The following is an 18,745-nucleotide window of genomic DNA, read 5'->3' as shown; positions in this document are numbered from 1 at the left end:
ATAAACAATTATAAACAGAACGACTCATAGAAATCTATCTATATTCTATTTTCATTTTATTATATTTTCATAGAAATGTTTCTTTTATGTCACAAAAACTATTTTCACAAGTGTCACGCTCATACATTAATTTCATAGCTAATATAACATACTGACCCAACGGGTCACGGGTTGTCTATTTTATATATATATATATATATATATATATATATATATATATATATATATATATATATTAGTGACCGCCAATCGATCGAAAAGTGCTTTACTAAAGCTTATTAAAATCTATTAAAATTCGTTATTTCTGAACAACTTTTGGTTTTACCAGAAATATCAAACCCTGAAGTTTATTATGGTTAAAAGCAGACTAATATAATACTTTTTTTATAATTTTAAATAGAATTTTAAGTTTAAATGTTTCAAAAATCGCGTTTGACCCAGTTTTCGCCGAATGTCAACAAACATAAATATTTTTTTTTTTAAGTTTTCGAGTCAATTAACTTAACATTTTTATGTCTAAATAAAACTTACTAATTGGCTATAAGAATATGCAAAAATATTAGAATATATAATTCTGTTATATTTTAATAAAGTTAAATAATCCAATTATTTAGCACGATCTCTTCATTTTAGGAACAATGTGCTTACCGTCGCCATAATCTATATATCTATAAAAGTGAAAATGTCTGTCCGTGCCTGTCTGTATGTGTAATTTCCCTACATAATATCTCTGTCAATTTTCAGTCTAAAGACTCGAAATTTGATATACAGGGTACTGAGATTTAGGAAATCGGTTTTCGGTCATAAATTTGGCTATTACGGGGTCAAAGTTCAACGATTTGACCTTTGAGAACTCTACCAAACTCCTTCACCAATTTTGCGTCTAAACACTTCAAATTTTAGATATAGGTTCCTTGGGCATGGATCTGACTTAATAACTTGATTTGAGCCTAAAACAATACATTTTAAGGGGTAATAATAGGGGTAAAAGTTTTTAAAAAATGACCTCGGCGGTCTCTACCAAATTATTCAGACAATTTCTGGTCTAAACATTTGAAATTTTACACAAAGGGAATTCAGAGATAGGGCAAGCTTTTTAATTTGTTGGGGGCGAAAATTTGAGCTACAAATATTACTGTATGCATGTATGTTTGCATGTCTGCCCAAAAACTTTCGACAGAAGAAACGGATTTTCATAAGATTAATATCGTTTTTTAGCTCGACCTTTCAGACGACAAATATCGAAAAATTGACTAAAAACATTAATATGTTCACCTTCAACTGAGCACTTTTCTACAGGGAGGTGTTGCTTTTTTTTCGCCGATATTGTCAAAAGTCATCCTATCTTTCCGATTGTCTAGCCTTAATTAAAACCTACGTCACTTCCGGTTTGGCGGTGGTCGTAACAGCAAAGACATCACGTTTTGGGGGGAAATGTTTTTTTTTTTTATTTAAATACAAAATTCAAACAATTTTTATTTATGAAAAATTATGTCTGTTGCCTATTTTAAGCTTCGTATATTTGTGCTCTATCTAAAGCAGTATTCATAAAAGATTGCAGAATATCTGGATTGCGATAACTCCTTTATTTCGTTTCAGATGTTTTCTGTCCATTCTTGCAGGGGTTGGGGTGTGACTCTTTCTTTAAGATATCCCCACAAGAAAAAGTCGGGACTAGTCGAGTCTGGGAAACGTGGTGGCCATTGGACATTGCCATATCGAGATAATATGCAAAATTGAAAATGGGAAATATTTGAAAGAAACTATTTTTCATATATGCCAACATTATTTATCAATATCTTATTCAAATTGTTAAAATTACAGGAAGATATTATAAAGAATCTATTCAAGTTTAAAACTCCTGTACACACGCACATATATATAATACATACATATACATATATATATATATATATATATATATATATATATATATATATATATATATGTATATATATATATATGAGTGTGTGTGTGCGCACACACATATATATATACATATATATATATATTTATATATATATATATATATATATATATATATGTATATGAACAAATGATTAATAAACATGTTAAAAGACATCTTGAAAAAGAGTTAAAAACATATTTAATTTTAAAAAAGGAAACACAAGATAAGTGGATAGTCCTTAATCTGCGGAGTTTCGAAGAAATACTCTGCTTCTCATCAGAGGGCAGGAATTAGAAAAATGCAGGATCGGATTTTGCATATAAAAGTATTTAATGAAACTACAAGTAAGTCACAGATCTTACTTGGTTAAAAAAAAAGGGTGAGTTAAGGGGAACAGGAGGCAAAAGAAAAATAATAAAAAGATTTCACATGAATGGACAGTCCGGTGAAGGGTAAAAATCCAAAAATGGTAATGGTATATTATATATATATATATATATATATATATATATATATATATATATATATATATATATATATATTTATATATATAATGATATATTATATATATATATAATGGTATATTATATATATATAATGGTATATTATATATATATATATATATAATGGTATATATATATATATATATATATATATATATATATATATATATATATATATATATATATATATATAAACTAGCAATTTATGAAAATATCTATGGAAAACTACACAGAATATTCCGCGTTTCATAGCTCTGTTTTTTTCTTTTTTTTTTCTTCCTTTGAAGATTGTAATGCCGGGTATGGGGCAGCCAAACCAGCTGCCAACATTGCCCCGCTTTTTTATTGAAACCAACCGAGAGCTCTTTTTAGTATCCTCGCTGTTCCCTTAAGTGCAATTGTCTGAATCTCTTTTGCACTTGGTTCACCAGGAATATTAGTTAGGTAGGACTTCAGGTTCTTATCGAGCACTGTTGAAGTAAATACTGAAAATTTGCACATAAAATTAAATCTTTGCATATTAATTTATTTGATTAAATGAAATAAATAAATAAATAAATAAATATATATATATATATATATACACACACACATATATATATATACACACACACACACATATATATATAAATATAAATTGTAATTCAATACTATATATATATATATATATATATATATATATATATATATATATATATATATATATATATATATATATATATATATATCATTGAATTACAATTTATTGAAAACAGTATTTTTTCTGCTTTGCTGCTAAACCAATGGAAACACGTTCATTTTTAAACGAGCTTCTCTCCTATGGAAGATCCGACATATCTGTTGATTTTTTTTTTTTTTTGTTATATTTTTAATTCTATGGTGTCGTTTGTCCGAGTCTGCGATTGGGTGTCCTGTTTGCGAGCAAGGCTTTTACTATCGACCTCAGCTCGCGTAAAGCATCTCTTACTCAAACTGCAACTCTACGGATTTTGAACAGACTTTAGCGAACACTGCCACGCGGTGGCGACGCCAACCACGAATACAACGGAATATACACACCCACCACCACCACTACCAACACGACCACCTCTCCCCCTTTGTGGTTGGCTACTACTACCACCATTACCACTGTAACTATCATGGCCTTCCGAAACTGATGCTACGAATTGTGCGTTCGGTGAACATGTTTGACTCTTTATAGATTATCGTCACCTTTGTGTTATGCGAGTGTATTGTTTGAAAACCATGTGCTTTTTTTTTGTGCGTTTTTTTTTTTTTAGGGGGGGGGGGTCGAAATGAAAGCGATAAGCGAACCAAAGATTCAGAAGATGATTGAAAAAGGAAGGAAAGATTTAAAGGAACAATTCGATCTTGAAATGGAACGATCAAAAGAGAAGATACCATGAATTGGAGAAAAAAAAAAAGAAGAGATGCGACCAGATAGAACAAACGAGTGAACAGAAAGAGAAAGGAGGAGGAGGAGGAGGAGGAGGAGGAGGAAATTAGTATCGAGAAAGAATTAAAGGATTAGAGAAGAGAAAAGAAAGGAAAGAAAGAGAATAAAGAAGAAAATACAAAGTGGCGAGAAGAAAGGAAGAAAAGAATAAAAAGAAGGAAATCGCAGTTGAAACGGAAGTCGACAAAAGAAAGAATTAAAGGAAAGAAAGAATGAATGAATAAATGAATGAATGAAATACTGAATAAATGAATGAATGTAAGAATGAATAAATGAATGAATGAAATAATGAATGAATTAATGAATTAATGTAAGAATGAATGAATAAATGAATGAGTGTAAGAATGAATGAATAAATGAATGAATGTAAGAATAAATGAATGAATGAATGAATGTAAGAATGAATGAATGAAAGAATGAAATAATGAATAAATGAATGAATGTAAGAATGAAATAATGAATGTAAGAATGAATGAATGAATGAATGAATGAGTGAATGTAAGAATGAAATAATGAATGTAAGAATGAATGAATTAATGAAAGAATGAAATAATGAATAAATGAGTGAATTTAAGAATGAAATAATGAATGTAAGAATGAATGAATGAATGAATGAATGAATAAATGAGTGAATGTAAGAATGAATTAATAAATGAATGAATGTAAGAATAAATGAATAAATGTAAGAATGAGATAATGAATGAATGAATGACAGCAAGAATCAAAGAAAGAGTGATGAAAGCATATATAAAAGAAACAATGAATGAATTAATGAATATGAGAATAAATTAACGAAAGATTGAAAACACGAATAAATAAAAGAAAGCCGGAAAGAATAAAAAAAAGGACTAAAAGAAAGAAAATAAATGAAAAAATAAAGGAGTGTAAGAATTAATGAATAAAAGAGCTAGTTAACTGCATCAGTTGACATCGTAACGTTGATACACCACCCACACACACACACACACGCGCACACACACACACACCCACCCAACACACACACACATATTCAAGCAAACATTATTAAATACAACGGAGATACTTTGTTTTATTATTCGTTTTTATTGCTTAAGTTTTTCGTACAATCCTTTTTATATCGAAATCGAATATATTAATAAAAGTACCATAAGAATCACGAGCGCTTTCGATTCAACTATGGATCATCTTAAGATGAAATTGGTGAAATTGGTGCGGTGAAAGTGAACTGGAGTAAAAGTTGAAAGGGTAAAAAAGTAAAACTTACGATAAATTGCAGACATTGGTGATAGGTTAAAGATAAAAGTTTATTAAAAATCGATTAAAAACTATAAATTGCAGACATTGGTGATAGGTTAAAGATAAAAGTTTATTAAAAATCGATTAAAAACTATAAATTGCAGACATTGGTGATAGGTTAAAGATAAAAGTCTATTAAAAATCGATTTAAAACTAAATCGATTAAAAGTCTAGGCTCTAATATCTAGGGTTCCGTGAGACAACAGTCGTCGCGTTATTGCCAAGTTACATCCTAATTTAATGCGTAGAGTTTGTGAAAATTGGACCTCTTGATTACGCCATATACTCGCAAGTCACGAAGTCTCGGAAATTGTATTTAAATTACAAATGCCAAAAATTAATCTTTTGAGGTATTTAGTTCTCTCCCACTAAAAAAAAAAAAAAAAAAATTATGACATCAGGACCATAAAGTGAGATTGAGAAATCAGCGTTCTTGAAGAAGGACACTCTGACCTGCAAAATGTGCCTGGGGAGCACGGACGGCATTTCCTTGGTAAGGGAGTCTCAGGCAATTTACAATAAACCAACCCTTTCTAAAAGAGAGACGGCAAAGCCTGGGAGAGTGGGCCTCATAGAACTACCCAGAACTAGCATCACACCGCAAAATCAAAAGGGATTAGGTCATTACAAGAATGCTCTAATCTCTGGATTTGGGAGGGGATAAAAGCACCCATTTGTCTTTGGATTAAACTAGATATTTGTATAATAAAAATATTTTCCTGTTATATATTTTAATTTAAAGTTCACCGCCTCTAAACAAAAAAAACTTTATTAACATATTAAATTTAGATTTTGACTTATACGCCGAAAAAAAAAATCGTGTTTAAACTTGAATTAAAAAAACACCGGCCACACGCATACTTTTAGGTGAAGTGTGTATTCAATTAGGTCGTGTGAGATCTTGACCCTTGACTTCAGTTTTAATATAAGTCACATTCATTTTAAGACCTTTCCCATGAGAAATTCCTTTAGTTCCGAAACAAACAAACAAACAAACAAAATGAATAACTCCCATGTTTAACTTCAAGTCTTTTCTTTCTTATTTTATTTATTTATTTATTGTTTAGTTTGAAGTAGAATTTTTCTTAATGTGTTCATATATCTTCATAAGAGATTTTCTGTATTCTTAGCTCGGTCGGTAACGCTTCAGATGGAAAACGCATTTTTAGACGCATTCACACACCACTGTGAATGACTTCGTTTCTGTTAACCGCTCGGTAACCTTTATGTTTGAAATAGCATTTTGTAAACACGTTCGCGCATGTCTTTGATCGGTGACGCTTCAGTTTAAAATAGCATTTTTAGAATTGTTTACACACCTCCGTGAATGACTATCCGTTTACATCTCGGTGACGTTTATAATTGAAATAGCATTTTTAGACACGTTCGCGTATCGTTTTGGTCGGTGATGTCAATTTTAATATATCATTTTTAGATGTGACACGACGTCCGATCATAGGTCGGTGAAGCTTTAGCTTTAAAACAGCATGAAATATTAGTTTTAAATTATTTAAATTACAGAGCGTGGACGTACGTATGCAAATGCTTAGCCGTGTGCGAAGAAATAGACTATAAAAAGGCCTTGGGCACAGAATAATGATCAGGTTAAAGACGTGGATGACGTCACGGCCTTGACGTGAAGTCAGGCGTGGCGGAATGATTAGAAATAAAGGTCTTTTTTTCAAACTTGAACCATTTTTACATCGTCAACGCTCTGGCCCCGATCTGGCATCAATTGAAATGGAGGGTTCTCGTTTTGGAGAAGCCTCATGTTTTGACAAGCTTCTGGGCTTGACCTTTACTCCTGATCTGAAATGGAACACGTACATCAAATCTATTGCCAAGGTCTCTGGAAAAATGTTGGGATCCTTTTACCGCTCCAGTAGATATCTCACTGCTGATGCAATTATCTTTCTATATAAAAGCAAAGTAGTCCAGGGATGGAGTATTGTTGCCACATCTGGGCAGGATTAGCTGTTAGAAGCAGCTTATCCTGTCTTGACAGAGTACAAAATAGACTTCGTAGCTTAGTAGGGGATGCGCTTTTATTTTCCCTGCAACCCCTTTCCCACATTTCCATTGTAAGTGCTCGTCTGAACTCCAATTTCTGGTCTCCCCTCGCAAATCTTTCAAACTTACAACATCTCTTCTGTGAGAAAGAGGTTGCAGGGAAGAGAAAAGGACATCACGTACGAGGTTACGAAGTCTATTTTGAACTTTATCAAGGCAGGATAATTCCTTTTATGTTAGTCTAAATCAGGGGTTACCTCCCTTGTCTGCCATACTAAATTGTAATGATTTTTAAGTGTTTATTCAAATTGGCATTTATATTAATAAACAAAACTGAAGAAAAACTTTTGTATTACAACTACTCTCCCGGAATGAAGAAAATGTATTCCAAAAATCACAAAAATTGTTCAAGTATTTTTTTTTTTTTTTTTTTTTTTTTTTTTACGAAAAACAAATTTTCCGTTTTTTTACCAATAAGTAACAAACGAGACTATATTTCTCTAGAGAACATAATAAGGGGAGGTAATCAGTGATTGTTTTTACAGTTTCCACGTGTATTAGGGTTTTCTACCCTTATCCACAATTCGTGGAATTTCAGTTTTTCTTCACCCTCATCAAAACAGTAACATTTCATTTTCTTGAATAAAAAAAAACAAAACTACTTGATCAAATTACGTGATTTTTTTTAATTTTTCATCCTTTCCCCGGGACTGGTACGTACATGATAATACTTTTCTGTATGTTCTTTAATTTTAAATGCCGCCATAAGTGCCAATCTGAATAAGCACAGATTTTTCTATTGAATTATTTTTCGTAATGTTTGGAATGTATACTAATTTCGACATGACAGGTAAGTACGTAATAACATTATCAATTGAAATGATTTGATTTTTAAAACAAGTGAAGCAACAAGTGGGCGAGTCATAAAAATGACCAAGTTCAGCCCCCCCCCCCTTCGGCCATTTAGCCCCAAAAGTCCCCAGGGGACGTCAAATCCTGGTGAAAATGAACAAACGGTGCAGTTTTAGGCCTTAACAAATGTACATTTGAGTTCTACACCATGCTAAAAAAGAAATAACCAAGTCCATCATTTGCCCCCTCCCCCATTTAGCCACAAATGTCCCCAAGGCTTAACATATTTGAATTTTAGTTCAACATTACTGCTAAATAGATATACACAGTAAATTTTGGACGAATATGGTAAAATAGTCCCAAAAATGGAGTGTTTTTATTAGTCCTAAAAGAGTCCCTGGGGCACACCCAAGAGTTATCCTGAAGTGCAAACAAACAAAATTATATATAAATCAGTTAGTTACCACTTTTCCAGAAAGTTGTATATAAATCCAAGGCATCAATTTTTTGTTAATAAGCACAAAAGTGTCAATTTTAGCTATTTTAACCCGTAACGGACCCCTAGGTAGGGGCAACCGGAGTTTTCCCGGAAAATCCGTTCTGCTACTTTTTTTTACTCATATCATATTCGTGCAAAATATAAAAAAATTCCAAGGCGTAAATGCGGAGAGATGAACGGACGAACGGACAAGGGTGAATTTACAGGTCCACCCTCCTTTTGTCGGGGGAGTAAAATAGAAAAAAATCAAAGCAACGCATTAACACGTGTTGTCATCTGTGTTAAGAGGCGACTAAGCGAACGTAATGGAGAACGAGATTTGCTCTATTTTTTTATATAGTTTAGAACGACGGTAAAAATCATACTAAATCAAAGGTGACCTTATTTCCAAATATGGACGTTGGAAGACGGAATTATATTCATATGTAATTAGTATTTTCTACATTCTATGACACTTATATGTCACCGTGACCTAATCAATAAATAACCGGTAGGAGCCGAGTTCGAACTTAGTTGGGGTATAGTAATTTTTAACAATGTTTGAAATGTTTAAAAACTAATTCTACACATTATTTAATTAAAATTTTCATTCTTTTCTTTTTTTTCTTTTTTTTTCTTCTTTCGCTCTCTTTCTTCTTTTTTCTCTTCTTTTTTCTTCTATTTCTTCGCTCTCTTTCTTCTTTTTTCTCTTTCTTCTTTTTTTCTCTTTCTTTTTTCTTCTCTTTCTTCTAATATATATATTTATCTACCTCTTCTTTTCTTTTTCTTTTTTCATCTGCTTCTTGTTTTTCTTCTTTTTTCTTTTTTCCTTTTTCTTCTTCTTTCGTTCTCATTCTGTTTCTCCTTCTTCTCATACTCTTTCTTTTTATTTACCTCTTCTTCTTTTTCCTTCTCTTTTACTTCTTTTTATTTTCCTTCTTTCTTCTTTATTTTCATTCTTTACACGTGAAAAACTCGTGATATTTTTAACACTCATATTTTGCAAAAGTCAATTTCCATGTAATAACATTCTGTGAGCAGTTCTTGTATAGGTGTTAGCAAAAAAAAAGACCTAATTCCAAAATAATTTACAATTTTCACGCATTAATATAATTCTAACAAATTTCGGTATAATTTTATAATAATGCTTTATAAGGATGATTCATAATGTTTTATAACAATGTTTTATTAAAATGCTTTATAAAAAAAATAAGTTTAAATTTACACGTAAATGTCTGCCGTAAAAAATATAATTTGCACGCCAAATGTATGCCGTAAAAAATACAATTTCAGACATGATTTTATAATAATGTTTTATAACGATGCTTTTTAAAAAAGTTTTATAAAAAAGTTTTATAGTAATGTTTTATAACGATGTAGTATAATAAAATGCTTTATAACAATGTTTAAACCAAAATGCTTTATAAAAAAATAATTTTAATCGTCTTTTAATCGTCTTTTCATTTTATCTCGCTATTTTCCTTTTTCGATTTCATTTATTTTTTCTTTTTACAACTCGCCTGAGGATGATCAATGTAGGTCGAAAACGTTCGCGATTATTGGAAATTTTTTATTCACTTTAAAAAATGTTCGGAAAATGATCCGACAAAGAGAAAAGCAGGATTACAAGAAAAACAAGCAAGAGTTGTCTGTGCTATTTAATGAAACGTGCATAAAAGAAAAAATGCTGCCCAAATATACTAATATATATATATATATATATATATATATATATATATATATATTCCTAAACATACATAGATATATAAATACGTATATATATATAAATTCATATGTATATAAATATATGTATATAGAGATACATATATATATAAATGCTATATATATGTATATAAATATATATATATATGTATACATCTATAAATACATACATATAAAAATACATATATATGTAAATATATATATATGAATACATATGTATAAATACGTATATTTATATAAATACATATATATAAATGCATATATATATGTGCATACATATAAAAAATAAATACATATATATGCATACATATATATAGTACATATATATATACATGTATATATATAAATATATATACATATATATAGATATGTATATATAAAAATACATATACATATATATAAATGCAGATGTATATATATATATATATATGAATACATACATATATATAAATACATATATATATATATATGTATAAATACATACATATATATATATATATATATATATGCATACATATATATGTATATACTATATAGATAGAATGGTTTATATAATGTATATGTGTGTGTGTTTTTTACTTACGTTTTTCAGTGTATGACAGGATAATTACTGCCAGTTTCGGGATTTAAACCCAATCACAAAACTATCCTTGATTTCGTAGACTGGTGTTCAACGTATATGCTATCAGAAATTAACACGGAAAGTTTTTTTTCACCACTTATCAAGGCCCGGAAGCCACTCAGGGATAAGGGTTATTGCAAGTACATTACGTTAGTGTGGAGATTTGATGAAGTGTTTACTTAAGGGGGCGGTTCATTAGGAATTTGTTAACATTGGACTTGAAGGCATCCAAGTTGTAGTCCGGTGGGAAGCAGGCAGACGGAACAGAGTTCCACAGGCGTGCAGTTCTAAGAAAGAAGCTTTGTTCATGGAATCCGCGTTTTGATTTAGGCACAGATATAGAGTGGGGGAAATTTTTCACAGTGGATTCAGCTAGACGGGTGTTTTTCGTGAAAGATTGGCGTGGGGGGACCAGAGATTGGAGTTCAGACGAGCACCTGCCATGGAAATAACGATAAAACAAGGATAGGCTCGCAGCGTCTCTTCTGTGGGAGAGAGGTTGCAGGGTAGAGAAAAGGGCATCCCCCACTAAGCCACGAAGTCTATTTTGTACTCTGTCAAGGCAGGATAGGCTGTTTTTAGCAGCTGCTGCCCAGATATGGCAACAGTATTCCATCCTTGGACGTACTTGGCTTTTATATAGATAGAGAATTGCATCAGTAGTGAGATATCTTCTGGAGCGGTAGAAGTGAGAGGATATGAGTATCTTTTAATCCCAAATCATTGGGCATAAACAATGAGGGAGTATTCAACGTCTGACATCGGTATGTTACAGTTGATCGCTTATTCTTAATTATCTAAAAAGGGTTTAACACACTTTCTTAAAACTATAATATAGTCAAATATAATTAAATATTGTTACCTATATATATATATATATATATATATATATATATATATATATATATATATATATATATATATATATAATAAAATAAAAATTACAATTAAATTTACCAAAATGATCCAAGATGGTAAAACTAAAGTATATTATAAATATTAAAGAATTTATATTCATAAAGTAATCTTAATCCTGATACTTTGTCTCGGCAGCCGTGTCAAACGCATATCTTATTTTCCTTTTATTTATATTATTGGAAATTTCCCCCTTTTCCTTGTACATATTTGTGAATTATATCACGGATTTCGGCATTTTGGATTATTTTGGACCATCTTCCAATTATGCGATTTCCTTGGATTTTACTTGGGCATATGGAGATTTTATTAACTTTCTTGGATTTACTTTTTTGGATTTTACCGTCATTGGATACTTTACCTTTCACTAGACTATCCATTCACGTGAAATCACCTTTTTCTTCACCATATTCCCTCTACTTCACTTTTTGTTATCAAGTAAGATCTTTGACTTACTTGCAGTTTCATCTAATACTTTTCTATGGAAAATCCGATCCCGCATTTTGCTAATTCCTACCCTCTGATGAGAAGGAAAGTATTTCTTCGAAACTCCGCGGATTAAGGACTATCCACTTATTAAGTGTTTCCTTTTCAGATTAAATATGTTTTTAACTCTTTTTCAAAGTGTTTTTAACGTGTTTTTTTTAACTATTTGCTCTTTATATATATATATATATATATATATATATATATATATATATATATATATATATATATATTGTATTTATTTGCTTCCCCACCAAAGCAAATTAGGCACAATTCCGTTTTTAATGTGGGGTAAAAACCAGCTCCCCTAAAAGTAAGCAAAAAAGGGGGCACTCTGGTTACCAGAAATAATAATTGTCCCAGTATAGAGAGTTTCCCCTCCATTGACTGGTACAAATTATCTTAAGTGCAGCATCTGCAGAAGAGATACTACACTTATATATATATATATATATATATATATATATATATATATATATATATATATATAATAAATTCCACAGCCAAAAACGTCGCAGCCCACAAGAGCCATGACAGTCAAAGAACCGGAAGTCCAAGACCCGAGTTTCGCCCTCATTTGGGCTCATCAGTTAGACACATCCGAACTCAGGATTCGAAACCCGAGCCTCTTGCATGCAAGGCAACTACTCTACCAACTGAGCAAACGCCCTGCACACGAGAATTTCAATTTGTCTTGCATTTAATAAAGATTCTAGATTTGAAATTTAACCATCTCACTTCATAGAATATAAATTACTAATTTATGAAGTATATATATATATATATATATATATATATATATATATATATATATATATATATATATAGTATATATATAGTATATATATAGTATATATATATATATAGTATATATATATATATATATATATTTCATAAATTAATAATTTATATTCTATGAAGTGAGATGGTTAAATTTCAAATCTAGAATCTTTATTAAATGCAAGACAAAGAATACAATTCCAAAAGTATATCTCCTTAATCTGTAAATTTTTGATGCCGACTTATCTCTTTAGAGGAGAAAATATTAGCAAATATTATAATGGTTTATAATTTGTTAAATGTAATAAACATAGAAAACTGTATTCTTTGTCTTACAAATAATAAAGATTCTAGATTTGCAATTTAGCCATTTCACGTCATAGAATTTAAATGACTGAATTATGATTTATTTGTTCTATCTGGTATATTGAGGAATTTTTTATTTAGCTGGGATTGTCATTATAAAATATTACAGCCAATAATATTTTGTAAAACCAACAGGCACTGGATTTCCATACCAGTAAATGTATTGCATTACACTATTCTAAAGTATTATATATATATATATATATATATATATATATATATATATATATATATATATGATGGGGATCGGCTGAATAGAGCTATCTAAAACGTTCTCTAATTATCAGGTTTGAGACCGACAGTACCGATGAATTATCTCCTTTAAACTTTCTGTAAATAACACATAAATAATACGCTCTTATTTATTGCTGGAATACTTTTTTCCAATATATATATACACACATACATATATATGTGTGTGTGTGTGTGTGTGTGTGTGTGTGTGTGTGTGTGTGTGTGTGTGTGTGTGTGTGTGTGTGATGGACTCTTCCGTCGATTTCTACATATAAGCTTGCGCCACAACAATGAAATTGCTCACAAATGCACAGAGACGATTTGTTTATAGTGGTGAAGGCTTAGTGAAGAACCATCCACTCATTTTGGTATTCCTGCTAACCTTAACATTGCTAAATGACTGCCACATGACAGAGTATACAGTAGACCGCAGGTTTTTACATCAGTTTCCTTCTCCTAGATGCATGTCTTAACGAAAACTGCGGATGCATCTCTCCCAGTGAATTAATGCGGCTCCAGGTACCAACCCGGAAATTTCTACGACTCGACTATATATATATATATATATATATATATATATATATATATATATATATATATATATATATGTATATAGTCAAAGGAAAGTTCTACGCCTCAGTATATACAGCGCCTCGCTTTCCCAAATGGTCACCCATCTGGTACTGGCAAGGCTCAACTTTGTTTAACTTCGGTGATCTGGCGAGAACCGGTGTGTCAACGTTATTGTGCTGTATATATATATATGTATATATATATATATATATATATATATATATATATATATATATATATATATATATATATATATGTGGGGGGGTTAACAATATTTTTTCAAAAGTGCTCAATACGTGAGTAAAACTTATAAATTAAACTGTATAAACATTGTAAGGCGTCTACGCGGATTAATCAATGAGTCGACATGTTGAAATGTTGATAGATTTGCACAGGCTCCTTATAATGTTTATATATATATATATATATATATATATATATATATATATATATATATATATATATATATATATATATACATATATCTGTGGGTGTGTGGTGGGTGTGCTTGTCTAAAAATACTTATTCCGAAAGAGAGAGAAGAAAAGACGAAAAATAAAGGTATTTCCAGTCAAACCCTGGTATTTGGGTATAGTCCATTTACATGTCAATTTCCTGCTTAATGTCAGATCAGTCATTCGTTTCAAGCAAATAATCCGTTTCTGTGAGACTAGCTTATGGACCATCCCGACGCGTGTTTGAAAAAAGCCTGAGCTCGAACCTCTTAAAGAGCTGCCTTTTGCACGAACAATGAAACTGTCAATGTCGTACCTTCTTTAGCACCCCTACGTCCTTTATTTGCAACACCTGTCACTACTACCCTCTTAATCCTAGCTTCCAACACACCAACCCCTGTAGCGGACGAAAACCTAATCTGTAATCGTTGGTGTTTAATGCGTGAAAGCGGATTAAATCAAAATTTATTAGAAGACAAAAAAAAGAAGAAAAAATAAAACGAAAGGTAAACAAGTTTAAAAGATACGTTCATTTAATTTGCGCATTTAACGCGAGCGCCATTGCAAACTTATGCATTACAGATAAGCTGACAGATCGATAGAGATGCCCTATTGACTACTCGATGGTTTAAGGCATGCTTACATCTACGATTAACACAATTGTAAGCAAACACTTAAACAGGAAATAAAAATAGCGAGAAAATTAAACACTTCGCAAACTGGGAACATAGCAGGCGAGAGACTAACGTCCTGTCACGGGAATGATTCAGGCTGCAGGTCTCTCGTGACGTCATAATACAAGATTTGAGGACAAAAGTTTTTTTTTTATACTTAAAAAGCAGTTTCACTTACTACGCCCTGGCGCAGGTACACATATAATACCATTCACACATACATACGTAGTGTTCGTGCACAGAAGGCAAAATTTTAATGTTTTCTACGCATTAGGAGAGAGTTTGAATGCCTACTGGACACAAAGAGAGAATTTGAATACTTAGTAGACATGAGGAGAGTATTTGAATACTTAGTAGACATGAGTAGAGAATTTGATTACTTAGTAGACATGAGTAGAGAATTTGATTACTTAGTGGACATGAGGACAGAATTTGATTACTTAGTAGACATGAGGACAGAATTTGATTACTTAGTAGATATGAGGAGAGAATTTGATTACTTAGTAGACATGAGGACAGAATTTGATTACTTAGTATACATGAGGACAGAATTTGATTACTTAGTAGACATGAGGAGAGAATTTGATTACTTAGTAGACATGAGTAGAGAATTTGAATACTTAGTAGACATGAGGACAGAATTTGTATTCAAATTCTCTCTTCCTGTCTTAAAGAGAAGTGAACATTTGATTACTTAGTAGACACTAGGAGATAATTTAAATGCTAGTAGTTATCAGGAGATAATTCGAATTTCCCCTGGGCATCAGGAGAAATTTTGCACGCCTTCAAGCCACCAAAAGAGTATTTGAATGCATATTTGACACTGTCCTTCAGTTCCTAAGATCTCTCTGTAGTAGAAAGGCCTGTCAGGTAAAATTGAGGATATTTTCACCTACAAGTAAATTCTGACTAAATATTCAAAATAGCATAATATTCGAACCAAAAATAATATTTCCTCAAACTTACTATTGCAATGAATGGTATACTTTCTCCAAGTGGATTTACCTCTAGTAACAGAACTAAGCTAGATACTCCACCAGACCAGAGGATTTTTTGTCCCGAAATACGATAAGACAAAGAGACCACAAAAAAAGATATAGTATAACATATGTAATTAGTCAATTAGAATGATGACATATAATGTTCTTAATTTCTTTACTAAGTATGAGAAATCAAGAAAATTAATGGAACACTCCAATAGCTATGCATCTCATTTTTTTTTACACGGTGGTCACCACTTATCAAGGCCTGGAAGCCACTCAGGGATAAGGTTTAGGTGTTTAACCCACGAAGAGGGGGCTCCGTAATGTTTGTGAACTTACAAGGTGTCTTTAATAAGTTTTCAAACTTTTTCGTATGGAAACTTGTATTGCTAGTACGCACATGAAAGTCTTTGAAGTGATCTCTTCCGGTTGCAATGTACCTGATGTACCGTTTAAACGCATTCTGGAAAGTCTCATGAAAGTCCTCTTGTGTGAGCGTTTTAATGACCCTCGTCGCAGTCTCTTTCATCTCCTCAATTATCTCATAACCACAGCCTCTAAGGTTTTCCTTGAGTTTTGCGAATAATCAAAGGTCACAGAGTGCAAGATCTGGATTCTAGAAAACTGAATTGATTTGCTCAACCATCTTCCTGCTGTCTTTCTTTTTTATCTTCTCTGGGCACCCTTGTGGCAAACTTCGCGCAAATTTTCCGCATCTTCAGTTCCTCACGAATAATTGTGTGTACAGTTCCCACACTGACAGCAAACTGTGCACTTATTGTCTCTGTAGACGTACGACGGTGTTTATCCATTAAATACTTTATTTGGTCAATCAACTCTGGTGTTCTGACTTTCTTACCAGTCACACACCTCATATTATCTATCACAGACTCCCTGTCTTCCTTGAAATTTTTACGGAACTCAAAAATTGATGCTTGATTCATGCAAGATGGTCCAACAGCAGCCTGAAGCATTCCATATTTTTCTGTGGCATATTTCCCTAGTTTAAAACAGAATTTTATTGCATTTCATTCTTCTAAAGTGTCCTCACGTCTAGATTGCATTTTTTAAAGTTCACCAGCTGTGACAATCAGGCTTTAGTAGAATGCATTCCAATTTCTGTTGTAGCTGTTCATTTGCACCTGAAATCATAAAAATTGATCAGTCATCACATAAGATGTATAGCAATAACATACTGGATTTTCAAGGGTCTAGGACAATTTTAAAAGCCTGAACAAAAGAGTCTAGAAACTTATTGAAGGCATCTAGCTCTGGATAAACAATTTTGGACCACTTCCTGTATTTTGTTTAGTAGGTTATAATTAGATCCTATTATGTGATATTATTCTAGAATGCAAATGTTGCATCTCTTTGATTTATTAGGTTTATATTTCTTTGCGTTGCCTAATAAGGAACATTTAATTCGTGTTTCTTCTACGTAACTTACCACTTTGGCAGAGTAGTTGATTTCCTGTCACAATAAAAGCAAGCTACCCTAAATAAAGATAGTTGATTACTGAATCTATTATTGAACCTACAAATAGTGGACCATATGTACGTCTTATATTTAGTTCTTTCAATCGCCTTTGTGCATATTTTATTTCCTTTATTCATACAAATTTTAAAAATCAGAAGCTTGATGTTTGTCAATATATACTAACAGAGCACACACACACACACATATATATGTGTGTGTGTGTGTGTGTTATATATATATATGTGTGTGTGTGTGTGTGTGTGTGTGTGTGTGTACGTGTGTAGTCCGACGAATCCTCACAAAGATGAAACACGAAAGTACTGTCATATAATATTGCCATATAAATATTCAAAACTTACTATATAGCTCTAATCACGTATTGAGCACTGTTGAAGTAAACACTAACAATAGATACATAAAATTGTGTGTGTGTGTATTTTGTGTGTTAGTGTGTGTTTTTGTGTGTATGCTTTAGTGTGTTTTTGCGTGTCTTTTGTGTGAGTTTGTTTTGGTGTGTGTGTATGTTTTTGTTTGTTTGTGTGTCTGTGTGTATTTTTTGTGTGCGTTTGTGTGTGTGTGTGTTTGTGTTTTTATATACGTACATATTTTTTTGGCCATGTCAAATACTGTGCCTCCCCCCCCCCAAAAAAAAAGAAAATATTTTGTACAAGTTGGCCAGTACAAGAGCGAAGTGTAAGTATGAGGTAAAAATGTGTCGATCCGTCTAATGTTCCTAGTATTTATGATATTGATATTCTTTTTCCTTTCTTGTCCGCAGAAGTTGAAAACCATGCCGTTCCAGCCGATACAGAAGGACGTGGCGAAGAAGTGCCTGAAAGAGTAATCTATTCGGGTGATGAAATCATCAGTTTAACCCTGGAACTTTCTCCAAAGTAAGTCTCACGAAATAAATTCTCGAGCATTTATTGGTTTAGACAACAAATCGAAAAGTAATAAAGAAACAAATATACAACG

The 18,745-nt window shown here is 31.7% G+C and overlaps 1 protein-coding gene across 1 annotated transcript in view; it reads left to right on the top strand.

Moving 5' to 3' along the window:
• LOC145263182 (uncharacterized) overlaps nucleotides 1–18,745 on the top strand; it is a 248,616-nt gene that overhangs the window by 214,219 nt on the left and 15,652 nt on the right. The window contains exon 6 of the mRNA XM_080120235.1: nucleotides 18,549–18,663. Coding sequence (XP_079976361.1) covers nucleotides 18,549–18,663 — 115 coding nt within the window. The remainder of the gene's footprint in view (nucleotides 1–18,548; nucleotides 18,664–18,745) is intronic.

This window comes from Euprymna scolopes, chromosome 38 (assembly GCF_053919585.1).
Source record: "Euprymna scolopes isolate OS-2025 chromosome 38, ASM5391958v1, whole genome shotgun sequence".
Taxonomy (NCBI): domain Eukaryota; kingdom Metazoa; phylum Mollusca; class Cephalopoda; order Sepiida; family Sepiolidae; genus Euprymna; species Euprymna scolopes.
Note: the sequence above shows the minus strand (reverse complement) of the source record. Positions and strands in the feature narration are given on the sequence as shown.